Source organism: Anser anser, assembly GCF_964211835.1.
Source record: "Anser anser genome assembly, chromosome: 3".
Lineage (NCBI taxonomy): Eukaryota > Metazoa > Chordata > Aves > Anseriformes > Anatidae > Anser > Anser anser.
Window position 1 is genome coordinate 116977887 of NC_139722.1, and position 16878 is coordinate 116994764.

General features: G+C 39.6%; 2 protein-coding genes across 11 annotated transcripts in view; one reads left to right on the forward strand and one right to left on the reverse strand.

Annotated features, from left to right (window-relative positions):
- BCL11A (BCL11 transcription factor A) overlaps nt 1–13588 on the reverse strand; it is a 141822-nt gene extending 128234 nt beyond the window's left edge. The window contains exons 1-2 of one of the 4 annotated variants that reach the window (XM_083829711.1): nt 12023–13588; nt 924–964 (exon numbers count right to left, since the gene is read on the reverse strand). The gene's annotated coding sequence lies outside the window, so the exon portion shown is untranslated. Of the gene's footprint in view, nt 1–923; nt 965–1084; nt 1176–3041; nt 7591–11798 lie in introns of those variants that run through there. The other 3 variants (XM_083829710.1, XM_083829712.1, XM_083829713.1) reach the window with 3 other exon arrangements.
- Nucleotides 13589–13690: 102 nt separating this feature from the next.
- The window catches only part of PAPOLG (poly(A) polymerase gamma), a gene marked incomplete at its 3' end in the record, with an annotated part of 40433 nt that continues 37245 nt past the window's right edge, over nt 13691–16878 (forward strand). For 5 of the 7 annotated variants that reach the window (XR_014581873.1, XM_083829721.1, XM_083829720.1 and 2 more), the window contains exons 1-5: nt 13691–13847; nt 15651–15815; nt 15883–15949; nt 16576–16657; nt 16741–16850. Coding sequence is in view for 6 of the 7 variants with exons in the window: in XM_083829721.1 (XP_083685847.1) it covers nt 13831–13847; nt 15651–15815; nt 15883–15949; nt 16576–16657; nt 16741–16850 (441 nt within the window). Of the gene's footprint in view, nt 13848–13973; nt 14277–14307; nt 15125–15650; nt 15816–15882; nt 15950–16575; nt 16658–16740; nt 16851–16878 lie in introns of those variants that run through there. The other 2 variants (XM_083829723.1, XM_083829722.1) reach the window with 2 other exon arrangements.

A 16878-nucleotide genomic window follows, 5' to 3' on the forward strand; every position in this document is an offset into this window, starting at 1 on the left:
ATATTCCACCTGTTATATTTGCTTTGGCTGAAGACTTAGTCAACTTAAAGCAATTTCTGTTCTACCTAACTGACAGATTTAACTATAACACTTGATTTTATGACTTACTTTTCACCTGCCTGAAAAGGCAAGAATGCCCCCTTTTGACAATTCCATATACTTCCCCTATGAGGCCAGGAGAGGGAGTAGTAGGTTGTATTTTCCCCGAGAAAAAGCAACACTCCGGATGGCAAGTATTATACTCAGTTCCCAGCAGACAGATTTCATCCTCTGTTCATTACTCTTTTTAAAAGACCACGTAGAATTGTTCCCCCCCACACACCAGGAAGAGCTGCACACTTGCAGAGAAGAGCATCTGCCATAGGAGAGTTTTAGACAAGAACTATAGGCTTGGTAAAAAAAACAATCTTGCAAACATGCAAAGAGATGCATGTCTACTCAGGTTAATCTGTGCAAGCTCTGTGCTCACTTACACAACTGAAGGTACAATGTAAATCCAGATCACCTGCAATCAATGCAACTGTGCAGATGCTCACCAAAACATGATATTAAGGTCAAATAAAAATAGATCCTCCCACTCTTCTGCCTCCAGTTATACAAGTTCTTAACAAAAAAAAAGCCCAAATAGGTGTTTTTCTAGATTCTCACTCAAACTGAGGCTTTTGTATTGCTGCTGATGGAAAGCCAAGACTGCATGCATGTACTTTCACTTCAGGACTGCCTGTGGGGAAGCCTGAAACATGCCTTGAGTTTTCAAGAATTCTGAAAAGAGTCACCATCTGATCTTAAGAAATTTAAGCAATCCCATGTTGAAAAGCTAGTCTTTGTGAGCTCTCCAGCTCAAAGATGAGCATTGCCAAGTGACATCATCCTCCAAAAGCTGACTCAGAGGAGGAAGAAAACTCAAAAGATTAAAAGCTTACTTGTGTATTTTCCAGCTCTTCCAGAGGGGGATTATCTCTGCCTGAAAAAAACAAAAGGGAGAAAATCAAATGATATCACAGAATATATCAAGACAAGTATTTCTGAACTAGAGAAAAACAGATCAGTATAGATAGTGCAGCAGGCAGCTCTGGTCAGATACCAGCTACAGTTAACGTTGCCCGCATCACAGCAGAACAAGAAGCAGAACAGCTGCACAGGCTTGCACCAGAGGCTTTGTCTCTCTCCTGACCTCAGGGACTTGCCTTAGTGACAAACAAGCTTAGAGAGCTGCTAGGCAAGTCAGCCACAGAGCATGCCAATTTCAATCACTCACCCCCAAACAGAGAATAACCATGGTCTATGAACTGGATGCTGGGCTTTATATCCTAGTTCACTCTCACGGATTCTGTTTCTCTAGTTCAGAAAAGAGACAAGTCCCTTCACCTGTATCATCATGGAAAGTGGAGATGAATATACTCTTCAGACTTGTGACAGAGTCACCCTATACAATAACACAGAATTATCAAATTGTAACCTCCTCCTCTGAGTCAAAGGTGTTTATGGTACTGAATTGCATGGTATTTAAATAACAACATGCAACAGTTTTATGACAAGTGCAAAATACCTTATTCAGCTAAAACCCACAAACACTAAGCAAGCAACATGGAACAACAATTGAAGTCATAAATTAAATAGAAAACTCAGGTCAAACCTGGGATTTAGGTTTTTTTTTTTTTTTTTTTACCTGACCAACCAAGTTTAAAAACACATGCATGTCACTTTATATCTGCACAACAAGCACCTGGATCCAGTGAAGGAAAAGAGCAGGCAGGAATGAAAAATCAGATAGGGTCACAGAATGATGGCATGGTATTGTTAAGACCTGACACCACAGACACGCCATGTTTGGGACTAGGAAGTGTATCAAGTCATTTACCTTATTGTTTAGGCTAAATTTGCCAACCCAGATTTATGCAAGTTTAACATTAATTTCCAGCTGCTACAGAAAGATGATCATAAAAATCTTATCCTACTCTTGAAAAGAGAAGTCTTAATCATGAAAAGACTTCTTCCTGCATTAAGAGTAAAAAATAATTTAACTGATTTCCAGTTTTGGTTTTGAACCATCAAGTAAGCTTCCTCTAACATTACTGAGTTACTGCATTTGAAGTGCTTATCACCGGCCTGTGGCAATCCAGCTACTATATTTTCAGAGAACCGTGTGGGTATTCAGAGACATACACCCTATTAAAACTGAACTGCCTTGGATAAAGAAGACATTGTGTGTCTAACTACCCATGCAGCTCCTTGAGAAATTTTAAGGGACTACACTTAAATTATATTCTCCCCTCTTCCATGAAGGGAATGGGGAAAAAAACATCCTTGAACAATATGGTTTGCAAACTAAGTTTTCATGCACTGCATCAAGTGGCATTCACTAGTGACAGAGACCTTGCCAATTGAAAAATTGTACTCTTCAGTGCCAAAAGTACTCAAGGTGGCTCCAATTAAATTATGCCACTTTGATTACAAACTTTCACCAGCTGAGAAGCTAGTTCATCATTTTTAAGTGAAGAGATCTGGAAAATTAGCAACAGGAAAAATAGAAAACTGTTTTATAGTAGTATGAAATTGAATAGCTGTTTGGAAATACCTTCTCATTGTGCTTTATCACTTGTGATTTACTTTAACGTGAGATGACTTAGCTCACGCTGCTATTTTTAAAATTTCTCCCCAGATTCCTTCATGAACATCCTAAAACACATCACAACCTGCTACCTACAGGGAGGGACTGTTCCAAACAAGCACAAATCCCTTTACTTGGAAAACAAAAAGCACCTGGGAAGAAAATCTTTCCCATCGTTCCACCTTTTGTTTTTCCTTGTGTTTGTCAAAAGCTAAAGGAGAAGCGGCAAGTTTTCCAACACAGTTTGAGGAACTAGTTCAGGTTCAAGTTGTATTGTTTCAGTCTGAACTTGGTTCCATATCTAACCCTGTTCAAATTTAAGCGGGGGTGCTCACTTTCTCAGTTACATTCACCTCACACATCTTTTACAATAAAGACAGCTTTAAAGCAAGCTTTCATCTTCCTTGTGTTATCCAGATTTTTTAGTTACCTGCACAGCAGCCAGGATGTATTGTTTCTACTCTTTTTCAGTGTGAACAGAAGTTATTTTCTTCTTGTGTAATGCTATGAAGTATATTTAACTTTGTTTCCCATTTCCTAAAGGAGAGCTGTGATCAAAGACAATAATCACTTGATGAAAGATTCAGAAATTTTACCCCACATCAGCCTCTTCCTCCCCCTCCAAGGACGTTCACTGCTACACTCCTCTGACCACTGTTTTGATTATTAAGCAGCTCAGTGAGGACATTACACTGATTTAGAGAATGTTTTACTGGAATCAGGTTCCAAAGAGCCTCTTCCCTTCTACATGCAGTGTGTTTAGCATTCACTATCAGCTCTGGGATTTACTGAGAACTTGGAAAAGTCTGTTCTCATTTGCCACAGAAGATTAGAGAATTTAGGTATTTCTACAGTTACAATGAACTAGTTTCTAGAAATACCTTTATCAAGAATGAACTCTGCTTCACTGAAATTAGATTCTCCTTATCATTATTTTTAAAGCTGGCTAGATGATTTTGACAATTTTAAAGAAATTCCACTAGTGACTATGCAACCAGTATTTCCTGCAGTCTGTGCTCTCCCAGGAAAATGAAGGCTTATCTGTTGCCAGCCAGGAAATATTCACTAGACTGAAAGTCTACCATCTACTTTTTGGAAAGCCGCAGTGCTGGTGGTAAAGATTGAATAGCAGAAAGGCTTCTTTTCTAATCTTTTTCAAGTTCCGTACTTCACAATGGCAGTACAGAATGAAGGCTGTTAATTACAGTACAGTATGAAACTTGCAATATGAAAACCTATTTATTCTCAGTTTCAGTATTTGAAGATAATTAATAGTTTTATCTTCCTACTTGCTTCACTGATAGGGTACAAACAGAGGAATAGAACAAATCTATGTGTAGTTAAAAGTTTCAAGATAGGAAGTTGCAGTCTAAGGAAAGACTATTAGCCTCTTGCTTAGTTAAAAACAAAGATTTAAACATGGGTAAAAATAAACACCGCATTGCTAAGCTGCAAGTTAACAGTTCATGATCCGTGTTTATTTTACCACTTCAGACCCAGCCTTTAGAAGAGCCCTTCACTTGGAGTTTACATTCTACCTCGCACTAGTTCACGATAAAATTCGCACAGCATGATCACAAGTTGGATATTTGGCAAGTAGGTTCTTCCCCCAGCCATGACTAACTAGGGGTGGAGAACGCATACTACACAAACATCTAAATTCCTAATCACGTTATACCTAAAAAAAAGTTTTACTTTTAGTTTTACTTCCACAAAGCAGCTGTGGAAATTAAAATAAAAAGTAAAACTACACAGTTCACAAAATTCTGTTGCACTCACATGGATGCCATGGTGAGGACAGTCCTCACACCAGCAAGATCACTAGTTTTGCTGCTAGAGGCTCTCAGCCCTGAGATTCAGAGCTGAGCTCTGCTCTTGCTATGCTCTTCAGACAGGTGACCTGGAAACTACATGGCATAGCCAGTAGGACCACACGGAGAAGTCAAACTAGAGAATGCAGAGTCACAGCAGAGTCCACTTCACACAGCACATGTGGGAAGCTCCATACCCACTAAATCCCCACTGCATACAACGAGTACCTAAAATTTATACAAGAATCATTTAGTCCAGCAGCAACACCCTGAAACATGAATAGGTTGTATGATGACCAAATTCCAACTCAGACATTAGAAAGACAATTCATGGACTAAAAGTTCATCTTAACAGTATCTGTGGCTTTCTAAGATCATCACAACAAATTTTATTTATCCAAACTGTAGAGTCTATTCATATGCATTAATCAAGAATCCCCAGAAACATTAACAAACATGTTGGTCATCCATCAGAGAAAGGAAACACTAGTTACCAAAAGGGATAGCTGCACTTATGTGGACCACCTGGCAGATCTAGAGACCACAGCTGTTCCCTTCGCTTCCCCACCCCAAGTAACAGAGCATACATATTTTCACTTGCTGTTTTCAGCTATCTTTGAATCATGCTTTTCTCATGGCCATGTTGATGTGACCAGAATCATTTTCTTTATCAAGATACATATGATTTTAGCTGTTTGACTCTAATCCCTGTAAGTACTGGCTGTTTTCACAGGTGATACAGAAAAGTATGTTAAAGCAAAGTGTTCAAGCACAACCTTGAGCATGCGCCTGTCTCCTGCACAGTTTCGCATTACAGTAAGACATTCCCAAGGCTTGGCAGATGAGGGCATAATGAGAAGCAGTCTTGCACAGTGTTATCTCGTGTCTGAAATAAATATTCTTGTACAACACAGAAATGAACAGCTAGAGTTTTGTTATTGGAGAGTGAACTGAGCCATCCCCCAAATGGTTACTATATCTAGTTATCAATTAAACAAGAGCTCCTTAGGGAAAACAGTGCTTCAAAGATAGAAGGCTTCTCTAACAAATTCCTAGTGAAGCAATTTTGAATAATCTCACAAAACAGTAACAGTACGACCAAAACTTTCAGAGGAATCTTCCCTGTGAACACCTCCCTTTTATGACATGCTTGCAAACAGCACAGAAACGGAGATATCTTTCAGACCAAAAATGGAATTGTTAATAGAAAAAAACTAGACGTTATTTAGGAGGAATTGGGTGGATGAAAGCACAGTAAAGATAATGCACCAGACTAGGTACAGACACCAAAAACACAAAGCCTTTAAAGTAACGTGCTCTAGCTACACCCATGGTCACCTCTTCCCCAGCTCCTCTCCAGCTACTGTTATATTATTTCACAAGAGCAGGGCAGCAGATTTTAGTGAACTTTAGGTACTTCCTCCTCTAAATGCAGAGAGATAAATGCAGTGGAAAAGCCTGAACAGCACTACTCACATCCCACTACATTTTTCAAAGCTATCGTCTTCTTCATCTTTCTGTAATACAGTGACTGCTGTGAGTTGCCCCTCCATAATTACTCAGGAAAAACAGCCCAGTATAAGAAAATATCAAATGGAATGCTCAGAATGGAAGTAAGTATATAGAGAACATCAGGAATGTCTTCGCATTTAATTTTGTCTCTCCCCATTTCAGTATAAGGAATGGGGGAATAGATACCATTGGAAGACAAGATGCTGTGAACAAACAGCAGAACAAATAGCATCCTCCTTGGAAACCTCCATGAGACAGCAGGTTTCCACCAGAGCACAATTCTACATGAGGATTATACACATTTTTTTGTTGCCCATCCACATGGCTGTTGAGTAATTATTTAAAAGATCAATGTTTAGCATTAAAGCAGAATTACTTATTGGGTTATGGTTTTGGTCATTTCCCTTCAAATAATAGGAAAGATTATAGACAGTTAAAAACAAGCACAGCTATACAACCTCCCTAGGGATTTGCCAGTTTTCCTGGACTGCAGAACGGAACCTGGTCTCCTCAGGCATAGGAAGGCAGCTAGATGAAGCAGGCCAGCTCAGAGTTCCCTTTAACAAGCTCAAGTTCACAATCAAATTGACTAATTTTTGGAAACAGGTTAGATGCTAAGTTTCTGCACAAAGTTTGACATAAGGCTGCCATGTAAAAAGGTGGGCAGGAGGGGCCAACTTCTGCAAGGTGTTACTACAAGGTTAACGGACAGGAAAATTTCTCCCAGTTCTCACACAGAATTGAGGAGTTTCAGTAATTATCGGTATCCATTCCTCTCTTTAAAGTTTCCCTGCAAGCAGTAATCAGAATTATATACGATCTCTGCATGAAACTAATGAATTCATGACAAAGACGACTCCTCAACACGATAAGAGATAGTGCATCAGGGGTATTAGCATCAGGCTTTAATGCCAAAGAACAGTCTCACTGCCACGTTTGAACTATAAAGGAACTAGAACAAATACCAGTGCTACACAACATCAGCTGTCTAAGGACTTACGTTCCCACCCCCATCCCAAAATAAAAGAAAGCAATGAACAACACAAAGATTAAAGTCCCCCCTCTTCTTCTACTGAGGAGAAAAGAAGTAACTGTTCCTGCTCTCTAAAGCTATTCATAGATAAAGCTATAGCACATTCTTCTAGAGAAGTTTCCATTCAAATCAAACACTTGTTAAACATCACAAATTTACACCTCCCAGCACTTCTGTAAGATAAGTATTACCATACTGCCTTCATTTTACAGCTAAAGAGAAAGGAAAAACCAAGGCACAGTCTGCAAATTTGTGCAATACCTTCCTATCAACTAACTGTGACCCAACAGACTTTCTATGCCAACACCTACAATATAAAAATGTTTTCTTCACGTTTGCTAGCAGAGAACACTTCTGTTGTAAGTTAACTATTTTTTTCCCTCTAAAATAAGTCCATTTCTTACAAACCTTTCCTCCTCCCAGGGAAATAACTTAAAGGTAAATTGCAATGGCAAAGATTCTGTATGCATACCACCTTTGAAAGGCACCAGAGTTCAAGTCAAATCTTTACAAAACCAACACACTGAGGTTCTCTACAGGAAATGCAAACACTTCAGGAGCATTGACAGTCAAACCTTAGTTGTCCCCTCAGTGAAGCCCCAATAAATTGAAGCAGCCTTCATGAATCCACCCGCCAGCCGCTTATCCAAATGCTAGCATACACAGACCTCAATAAGCACACCTTTCACTTGGAAAGTGATGCTGTCAAGCATCGAAGGTCCTCTCTGCACTTCCATGTAAATATCTCCAAGAGACTGTTGCTACATCCGATGCATGTTAGTGGAGGTGAAGGAAGCTCCTCCTCTATGGAGAGCACAAACTAATATCAAAAATGTGTGAAGTGGAACAACAAAACTGACTTTGGATTTGGCACAGCTGAAACAAACAGACCACCGAGGAAACAGCTGGAAAAGCAGAAAGAACATCCTTAACTCTCTCTGCCATCACCTTGCAGGTTCCTAGACATTTCAGGCCATACCCCACAATCGCACCACAGAATAGCAGAGTCCTTTAGATGACTGGCTCAGGTAATCAAAGCAGAAAATAGCTAGAAATACTGCCAAGTGATTAGAAGAGAACTGGCTGTAAATTTAAACACCATTTTGATTCATTAATCTCCAACAGCTAAAGACAAACCTAAAGCAAAATTAACATGATTGTAAACTAAGCACTCGTATCCTGTGGCTATTTTTTGGCCTGCTGAGAGAGAATGAGCTGATCAAAGAAAGACACTTCACTGCAAGCAGCAAGATTAGTGCTGCTTCGCTGAGCTCACAGTTAGTTCCCATTAACTAACCTGTTTTAGAAGCTGGTAATACCATAATTAATCTTAGCTTCAATTTGAAGTGAAAGAAGGGAGTGACCCATCCATCTGATGACATTGTACATTACAATCCGCTGCAAGCTTATGCATAGTCTTTTGTTGTTGTTGACCAGGTGAAGAACTGTAATAATTCCACATTGAGGGACACAAGTTTTAAGGCTTTCCTGATAATGCAAAGCAGAGTATTGTTTTGCTGGCTTAACATACAGTGGCAAGCTGAAGTCATACCAGGCGACCACAAATAAGCAAGGAATTACACTAGAACTGTCAGTATGAGGAACTAAAAGCTAATAGCTATTATTAGCAGCAAACACGCCTAGAAAGATATACAGCAACCCAATAATAGTCCCCTCAGGAACACACCCTTCTAAGCAACTAGTGTTTCAGCAATAACAGTCTGAACTGGCTTAAAATATAAGTTATCTGCATTTACTTTTCTGTATAGCTTATTCAGTTAACAATACCAACACATAGACATAGAACTATGTCCCTTAAGTTCTTGAAGTTTATGAAAGAGGGGGAAAAAACCCTTCGACCACCACTTTTTTGAATCCATATATCTGAAATCTGTTTTCAGCAATCCTGCCTCCTATTGTTCCACATTATCTCTTCCCATACATCTTCCCACATAATGTGATAGACGGTAAACCTTAAGAACATTTGTTAGAAGACAGCTTTCCAGAATTGAATTGTGTTATTTTCAGCTGATATTCATCAGGACCTAAATGTATACATACAAATTATTGCTGACAAAAATCTTTCCTTAGTGAAATATGGTACATTACACAGATAACATCTTCCTCATTTGTAAGAGAAATCCAAAGTTTGAATAAAATCTTGGCCTGATAAATTATTCTCAGTTCTGTGGGTAATGTTTTAATATCACATATTTCCTCCATAGCAGTTTCACCTTTCAGTCCAATTTTGTATGTTGCAGCAGAAAGGTTTGGGTACAGTTGTCGGTATATAAATTTTCATGCATATACCAAAGGTTTTAACTCTCATTCTCCTTCAATCATTAACACATCAGAACATTCAAATGTAGGAAAAATCATAAATTAACTTGTCAAATAAAATATATAGCATATAGATAAATATTTCTGAACAAAGATGTCTTTTTATGGATTGCAACACACATAATTCATCTGATAAAGAGCTACACGACGAGGAAATAACAGTAAAACATTCCAAGTTTTCCATTCACACAGGCACACTGCTTGATACCATTGCCACATGACTCTAGCTGCGCTCTCCCTCATGAACACCAGCTCCTCAGAGACATCTCATTTAGTACAAGAACCATCTCCAGACAAATGCATACAACCAACACTACCAGTACGTCAGCTGACAGATGGCACTTAGGTTGTAAGGTGATCTGAGCATGGACAACCCTTCACATACCCAAAAGATACAGAGAGTTCACCCTGCAACATTTGAGTCACAATATTTGACCATGGTAGTATTAACATACATCACTCTACGGATAAAAGTCAAGCCTATAAAGTTAATAGTTGTACTGTCCCCCCAAAAGGTAAGCCTCCAAGCTACCTCCCTACAACTGGAACACTAACTAGCTTGTAGGGAGAATAATAGCTTTTCTTAAGTCATCTGAAATACTGAAGAAGGATACGTTTTGGGGGGCACGCTACCCCCTGAGGAAGCACTATAAGCTGAACTAAATCTAGACTGCTATCATCCCACATCTCCACTTCCACAGCCAAATTGTGGTCCTGCTTCCTCCCTTGCACCAGAAGCAGCATTCAGGAGCCCTCACACTCCCAGACAGTTAGGAGACTGCCTTGGCTCAACACCAGCTTGGCAGTGGACTCTTCAGAAAGGAGAAAAGTCATAACAACCTTGATTAAACCAGTTTTTATGGACTTACTTTATGAGGGTATAGTTTAAATGGAAAGAATCTTATCTGTGTAAGGTACCAAATTTCACTTGGGAATACTAGAAAAACACTTCATCCACCTCCATCCTTTGAATCTATTCTCTCTCCTCTACTTATCTCAGTGTTTCTGACTGCGTAATAGGACAGCTGGCCTGACTTATCTAGCCAAAGTTAACACAGCAAGGACTTTAACTTACATAAGCTGCACGCGTGGTGAGTAAAAAGCTACTTAAGCACACTTCGAATAAACAAAAATTATTTGTAAAGGAAAAGTGACAAGATTGCCCCTTTCCAATTAAAAAGGACACTTAGAAACAAGTATGCCCAATTGAATATATAAGCAGCCACTGAATATATGAATGGATATGAGTGGAAAACAAATAGGAAGCTGTAATAGCAAAACCTATACTAAGCCTGTAGCTTTTTTTCACCAGACATAAAAATTTAGACTATTAAATTTTAGAAGCCTAACAAGCATGTAGTCTCCTGTAAGTGGTTTTTAAGACATGAAACACCGCTGTTGACTTAACAAATAAGATTGTTATAAATGACTGAGTCCCAAATAGGATTACAATCAGAGTTTACAATTTATTAAACGAATAGAGGCAAGCAAACAGCGCTGGGTGCGCCGGGAGTCTCTGCTCCACCAGGACGCACACCTGTTACGTAAGGCGGCTGGTTTTTATGCTCCTAGGCTAATACATATTCATTACTACTTCTAGAAGAGGCAGGGTTATTATAATTGGTTTCCCGAATCCGAAGTCCTCCCAGGTGCGCCTGCTTATCAGTCTCTGTTAGTTTCTCGGGGGCCGCTCGGACAGGAAGGCTCATATTCTTCCTCCTTATCTAGTGGTCTCTTGGCCGGCTGTCAGAAGTTACTGCACATTCGTGCGAAGTCAGCAGTTTTTCTCCGAAGAAATCCCTTTGTTCTCTTCTCGCCTAAACCCAGGCCTCAATGTTAACCCTTCAAAACCCCTTAGTGGCACGAATTGCTGGACCATTTCTTACAAGATGAAAATACAAAATATACGGATTAGAAGACATGAAAGTGCACTGTCCATACATTTATATTTATAATATATACCTCCACAAAGTCAGTAACAACCTCCAACAGACTGGGAATGCTCAAGCACAGCCTTATTTATGCTGTAAAGAAGTTCTACTCTTTTAAAACAAATCAACAATTAAAAAAGAAGAAAATACAACAAAAAAACACCCTACACCACTTTACAAAAATAGACTTTATTTCTCCAATATACGATTTGGATCACTCATAGAAATAGAAACATATTCTATACAGGAAAAAAATACAAAGAAAAAAAAATAATACCATACTAAAACTACTTAAATGGTTATCAAGCATTTCTATAGACTAGACTCCATCCCAAAAATATTTAAAAGTTATTAGAAGACACATAACAGAGAAAAACGTCTTAAAACAAACTCTACACAAGTTTTACAGAACCTAAAAAGATAAAAGGCTTCACTTGCTGCTTCAAGTGACATCGCAGAAACTAAGTAGGTACAACACAAGAGTTACATATTTGAAATAATTTTACATAAACAGCTAGTAAAAAACAGAAATGCTTTGTTTTCTATAAAGGAATACTCACAAGGCAGTCACCTCCAACCCATTTCCTCAGTTCTGTCCCTCAAATATCTTTTAAAAGACAATACTAGATACCAAACTTCATAAACTCAATGAAAATAACAAAATCATTATTAAACTATTGCTCTTACAGCACCTTACAACTACTCTTTTCCACAAACAGTATATTACTTTTTTTCTCCAGCTTTAACTACTATAAAAAATTACAAGCTGACCATTACACTTCACCTGTCTTTAATAGCTTTTGCTTCTCAGGCACCAAGCATCCTTCCTCTTTCACAGCATACGTGATTTAAGCAATCAAGTTAAGCTTGATTAGCCTCCATTTGTGTTTAACATTACAATTGCTGCTTCTCTGTTGCATGTGAGGAAAAACTTGTGTGCTTGGTGACCTGTTAAGTGTTGCAGGTGATTTATGAAAGAGGTCCCCTCTCCCTTAATACCCCTCCATCAGTAGGCAAACGCAGCTACCATTGCACTACTAAAAGCAGGAAGCAGAAACAGATAAAAAGGAGATTGGCTAATTAGCCATCTATACTCAGAAAAAAATAATAAAATAAAGACAGGTGTTTTCCTTACACAGACGCTGTCAGCTGGAGTGTAAAGAACAGAAGGCAGCACACAAACAATAGTTTTCCAGATCCTGGGACAACAGTGATGTTATGAGGAACGTGAAATGTTCAAGAAAACCCCAATAAATCTCTGAATGTGTCTGAGAATAAAAAGGGTGGGACTAGGAAAAAAAAAAAAAAACTAAGAAATTTGCTTGGAAATTTATTTTTTGCTTTACCGGGGCAACTTCTTTCAGAAGCATCTGATTTTCGAAGACTGAAATGTCAGTGCAAGTACTGCCATGCAAATATTCAAAAATCCCTATAGAAACAAATCAGGTTTTAACATTTCAGAGCAGGAAGTTATTTGAGTAGGGTAGGTAAGGCTCTTCTGGTAAATCTACCTTCGTGTCTGAATACCAAACTTTTGTTAGTTTGTGAAAACTTCATGTCAAAAGATTAGTTTGTATTTCTTGAAAGCATTTTAAAAGACAAAAGGTGTTTTACTTCACCAAAGGCACTGCAGGTGATCCTGTAAAGTACAGAAATGCTGGGTTTGCTAATCTCAGAGAACGGCTCTGATATGACAATACATCAAAGGTGTTTGAAAGTAATCTTTTTCCAAATATTTAGTTAAAAATAAAATAATGTTTTTGAAAAGTTAACTTTATACGAGCTCAAAAATGTGAGTGGGGAAATGCCCCTCAAATACCATGGTGCGGGAGAATCCTCTCAGGGCCATTTTTGTTGCTTCAATACCCAGTTTATACTAGACAGCCTAACAGACTGCTTTGGTCCAAAATAATACACTGCAATAAAGTTACCTCCTGTATCCACAGCTATCTGTTGCCTCTGTTAGTGATGACGCATATTAAATCCTCCCAGTGTAAGTTAAATCGTCCCAATAGCAGTTTAAGTTTTGATCACTCTTTAACATTTGGTGACTCTTTACCCTGAACAAACCCTGAGACCCTTCCAAAACCAGGGAGGGGTGCAGTAACCGAGCTCTGAGGGAAGATGTGGGTGCAGTAACCGAGCTCTGAGGAAAGACGTTTTTCTGTCAGCCTGACGGCATTTTCACTTGAGAGAAAAGCGATGAGCGGGGGCAAGCCTGAGCTGTCCCTCCAACACTTACTGAGAACAAACAAGCACCAGGGGCAGCTCTGGCTTTTCAAGAACTCTTCTCTCCGAAGGGGGCTTTCAGAACCGTGCCACAAAAATGAGAATTTCCCCAAGTTTTACGCGGCGGAGGGGGGGGGGGGCGGGCCAGCAACGCCTCTGCCGCGCGCCACCAACGGCCCCCAACCGCCGCCAGGGGGCGTGGAGCCGTCACGGAGGGGGCGTGGCCGGCACCAAGCCCCGCCCCCGAGAGCGCTCCCCTCCCACACCGCCCCCGGTGGGCGGGCGCCGCGGGGGCTGTCGGGAAGATGGCGGCAGCCCGCGGGCTAGAAGGGAGAGGGGAGCACGGGGCGCGGGGCGGGCGCCATGAAGGAGACGGGCGGGTGGGTGAGGTGGCGGCCGCTGGGGAGCGCTGCCCTCGGGGGAGAGCTCCTTAAATAACGGGAATAAAGAGCTGGGGCGCGCGGAGGGGCTGCACGGGTTAAAGATTTTTATTTTTTTTTTTGGTAAAAAAACCCAAACAACTGCAGGTGTTTTTGATTCTGGGTGTTGGAGAGCCCTGGTTTGGTGTGGGTCTGTGTGAGGTTCTCAGGGGTTTGTTGTTATAATCTAGTGGCTGCCTGCCACCCCTGAAGCATTTATGTTGGTCTTGTGCTGTGTGTCTAGCTTAACTTTGGAGAGTGGCTTTCTCTGAGTGTCTGTGTACTTTAACTTGTCAGGGTGCTTTAACTTGCCTACAGGTGTCTGCAGGGTTTCTTTTTTGCCTGAGGCAGTGCAACAGGGTCTTCTGGTGCTTGAGCAGTCCTGTTACGGTGTGTACTGGTGTCATTTAGTGACTTTTTTTGATTAAAAAAGAGGTTTTTTTAGTCCTGTGCTGTTAGTAGTTGGGAGCAGGAGTGCCTGGGGATCCACTCCTGAAGTAGTGAGGTGTAGTAAGAGCTGAGGACTGGTTGGCCTGCTGAGTTGAAGTGCTCGCACAGCTCTTTGAACTGCAATAACGTGAATTTATCTCCTGTCTTCGAGAGTATTCAGGAGAACAGTCTGTAGCTTTCTGAAGTTACATATAAGTGATAAAACCTGGAGCAGATTAGTTTAAGTTATCTTCTTGTGCAAAATTAGGGTCTATATGAACAGAAAGATGTTGGAGTAGTTCCCTGTGGTAGACAGAGCAACAGCTGGGGGCATCTTAAACTACAACAGGTTTTTCACTGAAGCAGAAGGCTTACAGATGAGTAGATAGTATGCCGTGTATTCTACTTTCTCTGAAGATCCCTTCGTATGCGTCTGTCAGTCCAGTACAGTTGAGAGAGAAAACTAAAACAACTTCCAGAAGAAGAAAAAAATGCTCTTGGGCTTAAATCACTCTTTCAATGAAACTTTCCAAATGCTGTTTCCCCTCAACTTTTAAACTGAGGTTAAACTTGCAGCATTGTGTAGCTGAAAAGGTTCTACTATAGACTGAAAGAATTTGGTATTCAGAACATTCGATATATTTGAATGATACTGAGTTTTATGTTGATCTCTGTAGCAAGGATGGGGTATGAAAGTCAGGTGGTGGCCTTCTGCATGCTGGAAAGCTGCTGCAGGTGTCTTAACTTGGCTGTAATGTACTCCAAATCATGGAGGAAACATAGGCTTTCTTGTATTTCTTATGAGAAAGGTATTGTAAGAAAGAAAATAGTAAATATCAGAACTATTACTTTCAAAATGGAAACTGACAAAACTTTCTATTTTAGTTTAAAAAATGTAGTGGTAGAAACTTAGTGTGGAAAAAAAGATACGGGGGGAACGGAAAACCAAGGTAACTAAAAGCTACATCTGTATTTGGATAAGGCTATGCAGAGAGAGTACTCTGTCTTTCTTCAATGAAGGAATGAAGGCAGCATTTAGAAATTAAAAATCCACATTTTTATGCCTTTTTAAAATCAGCTATTGAAATTGTCTTGCAAGTCTTTCCTAATCCTATTCCAACCACAATGGTTCAGATACCTTGATGTTTTAAGCATTTCTTGACCAACTTAGCTGAAGTTGTAGTACAAGTGGCTTAGAAGCAGTATTTTCTTCGCATTTATGTCAATGATAGGTAAAAGAAAAAATTGATTTGGAAACGTGTAAGCTGAAGAGTGTTACCCAGCTAGGTTTTTTATGCTTTTGTGGAGTCTTGACTATTTTATTTTCTTCCACAGTGCCTCTACCTCTATGCTGCAGAACCAGCCTCAAAGGCACTATGGAATTACCTCTCCAATTAGCTTGGCTCCTCCTAAGGATATAGATTATATTCATACTCAGAAGCTAGTTGAAGCAATGGAGCCATTTGGGGTATTTGAAGATGAAGAAGAACTGAATCACAGGTATAATAAAACTAATTTGTTAATCTTTCAATTCTGAGGACAAATTTAATGCGAGTTTTCTTTACAGGCTGGTTGTTCTTGGTAAACTGAATAACTTGGTCAAAGAATGGATTTCAGAACTTGGTGAGAGCAAGGTAAGGATTTTTTATAATCTTATCAAAAGAGCTGAGGTCTTTTTACTTCTTTTTAAGGCCATACCACTAGGACTTATGCTGAAGTTCAACTTTTAACTTTCCTCTTAAGTATCAAGTAGGACTGTAGTAACTGCCACTGAAATATGGTATGAAAGATTTTTCATATCTGGTTCTTGAAGTCTTTGGGGCAGTGCATAAATTTAAGAAGTGGCTGTATCAATTGACTGTAGCAGTTAACAAAGATGAAAACTTATTGTGGGGTCTGATGGTAAATGGTCACTGATTATGCCCCAAACAGCTTACAGACTCATCTAATTTAAACTTATGCTAGACTTGCCTATTGTGTAGCTCCTGAATTCTGTTAATTTATGTACATCTGCAGGGAAGTCTAATAATAGGTCATAGTTTGTGTAAATTAATGAAAGGACTGATGTGTTGCTCATAGTTTCTTGAGTTGCAAGGGCTCACTTTAGGAAACAAGTCTGTTAGACTAACAAGTCAGTGTGGGAGTGAGAAAACATGTTTAAGGAGTGTGCTTCAATCTTTCTAAGTAATTTGTGTTAATTAAACTTGCACATAGGTCAATATATATCATATTCTAAAGTAAACTCTTTTTCTACCCACAGAATCTTCCCCCTTCAGTTGTAGCAAATGTTGGTGGCAAAATATTTACATTTGGTTCTTACAGGCTTGGAGTACACACCAAAGGTAGAGCTTTAGTTATCTGGTCATAGTTCTAATGTTTGAAAGTGACTGCCAACAATAACAGCAGAAATGAAATCTCTCTGCAGGTGCTGACATAGATGCTCTTTGTGTTGCGCCTAGACATGTGGAAAGATCGGATTTCTTTCAGTCACTCTTTGAAAAACTAAAACATCAAGAAGAAATAAAAAATCTAAGAGTAAGCAAGTTCTCTCCTTCATACACTG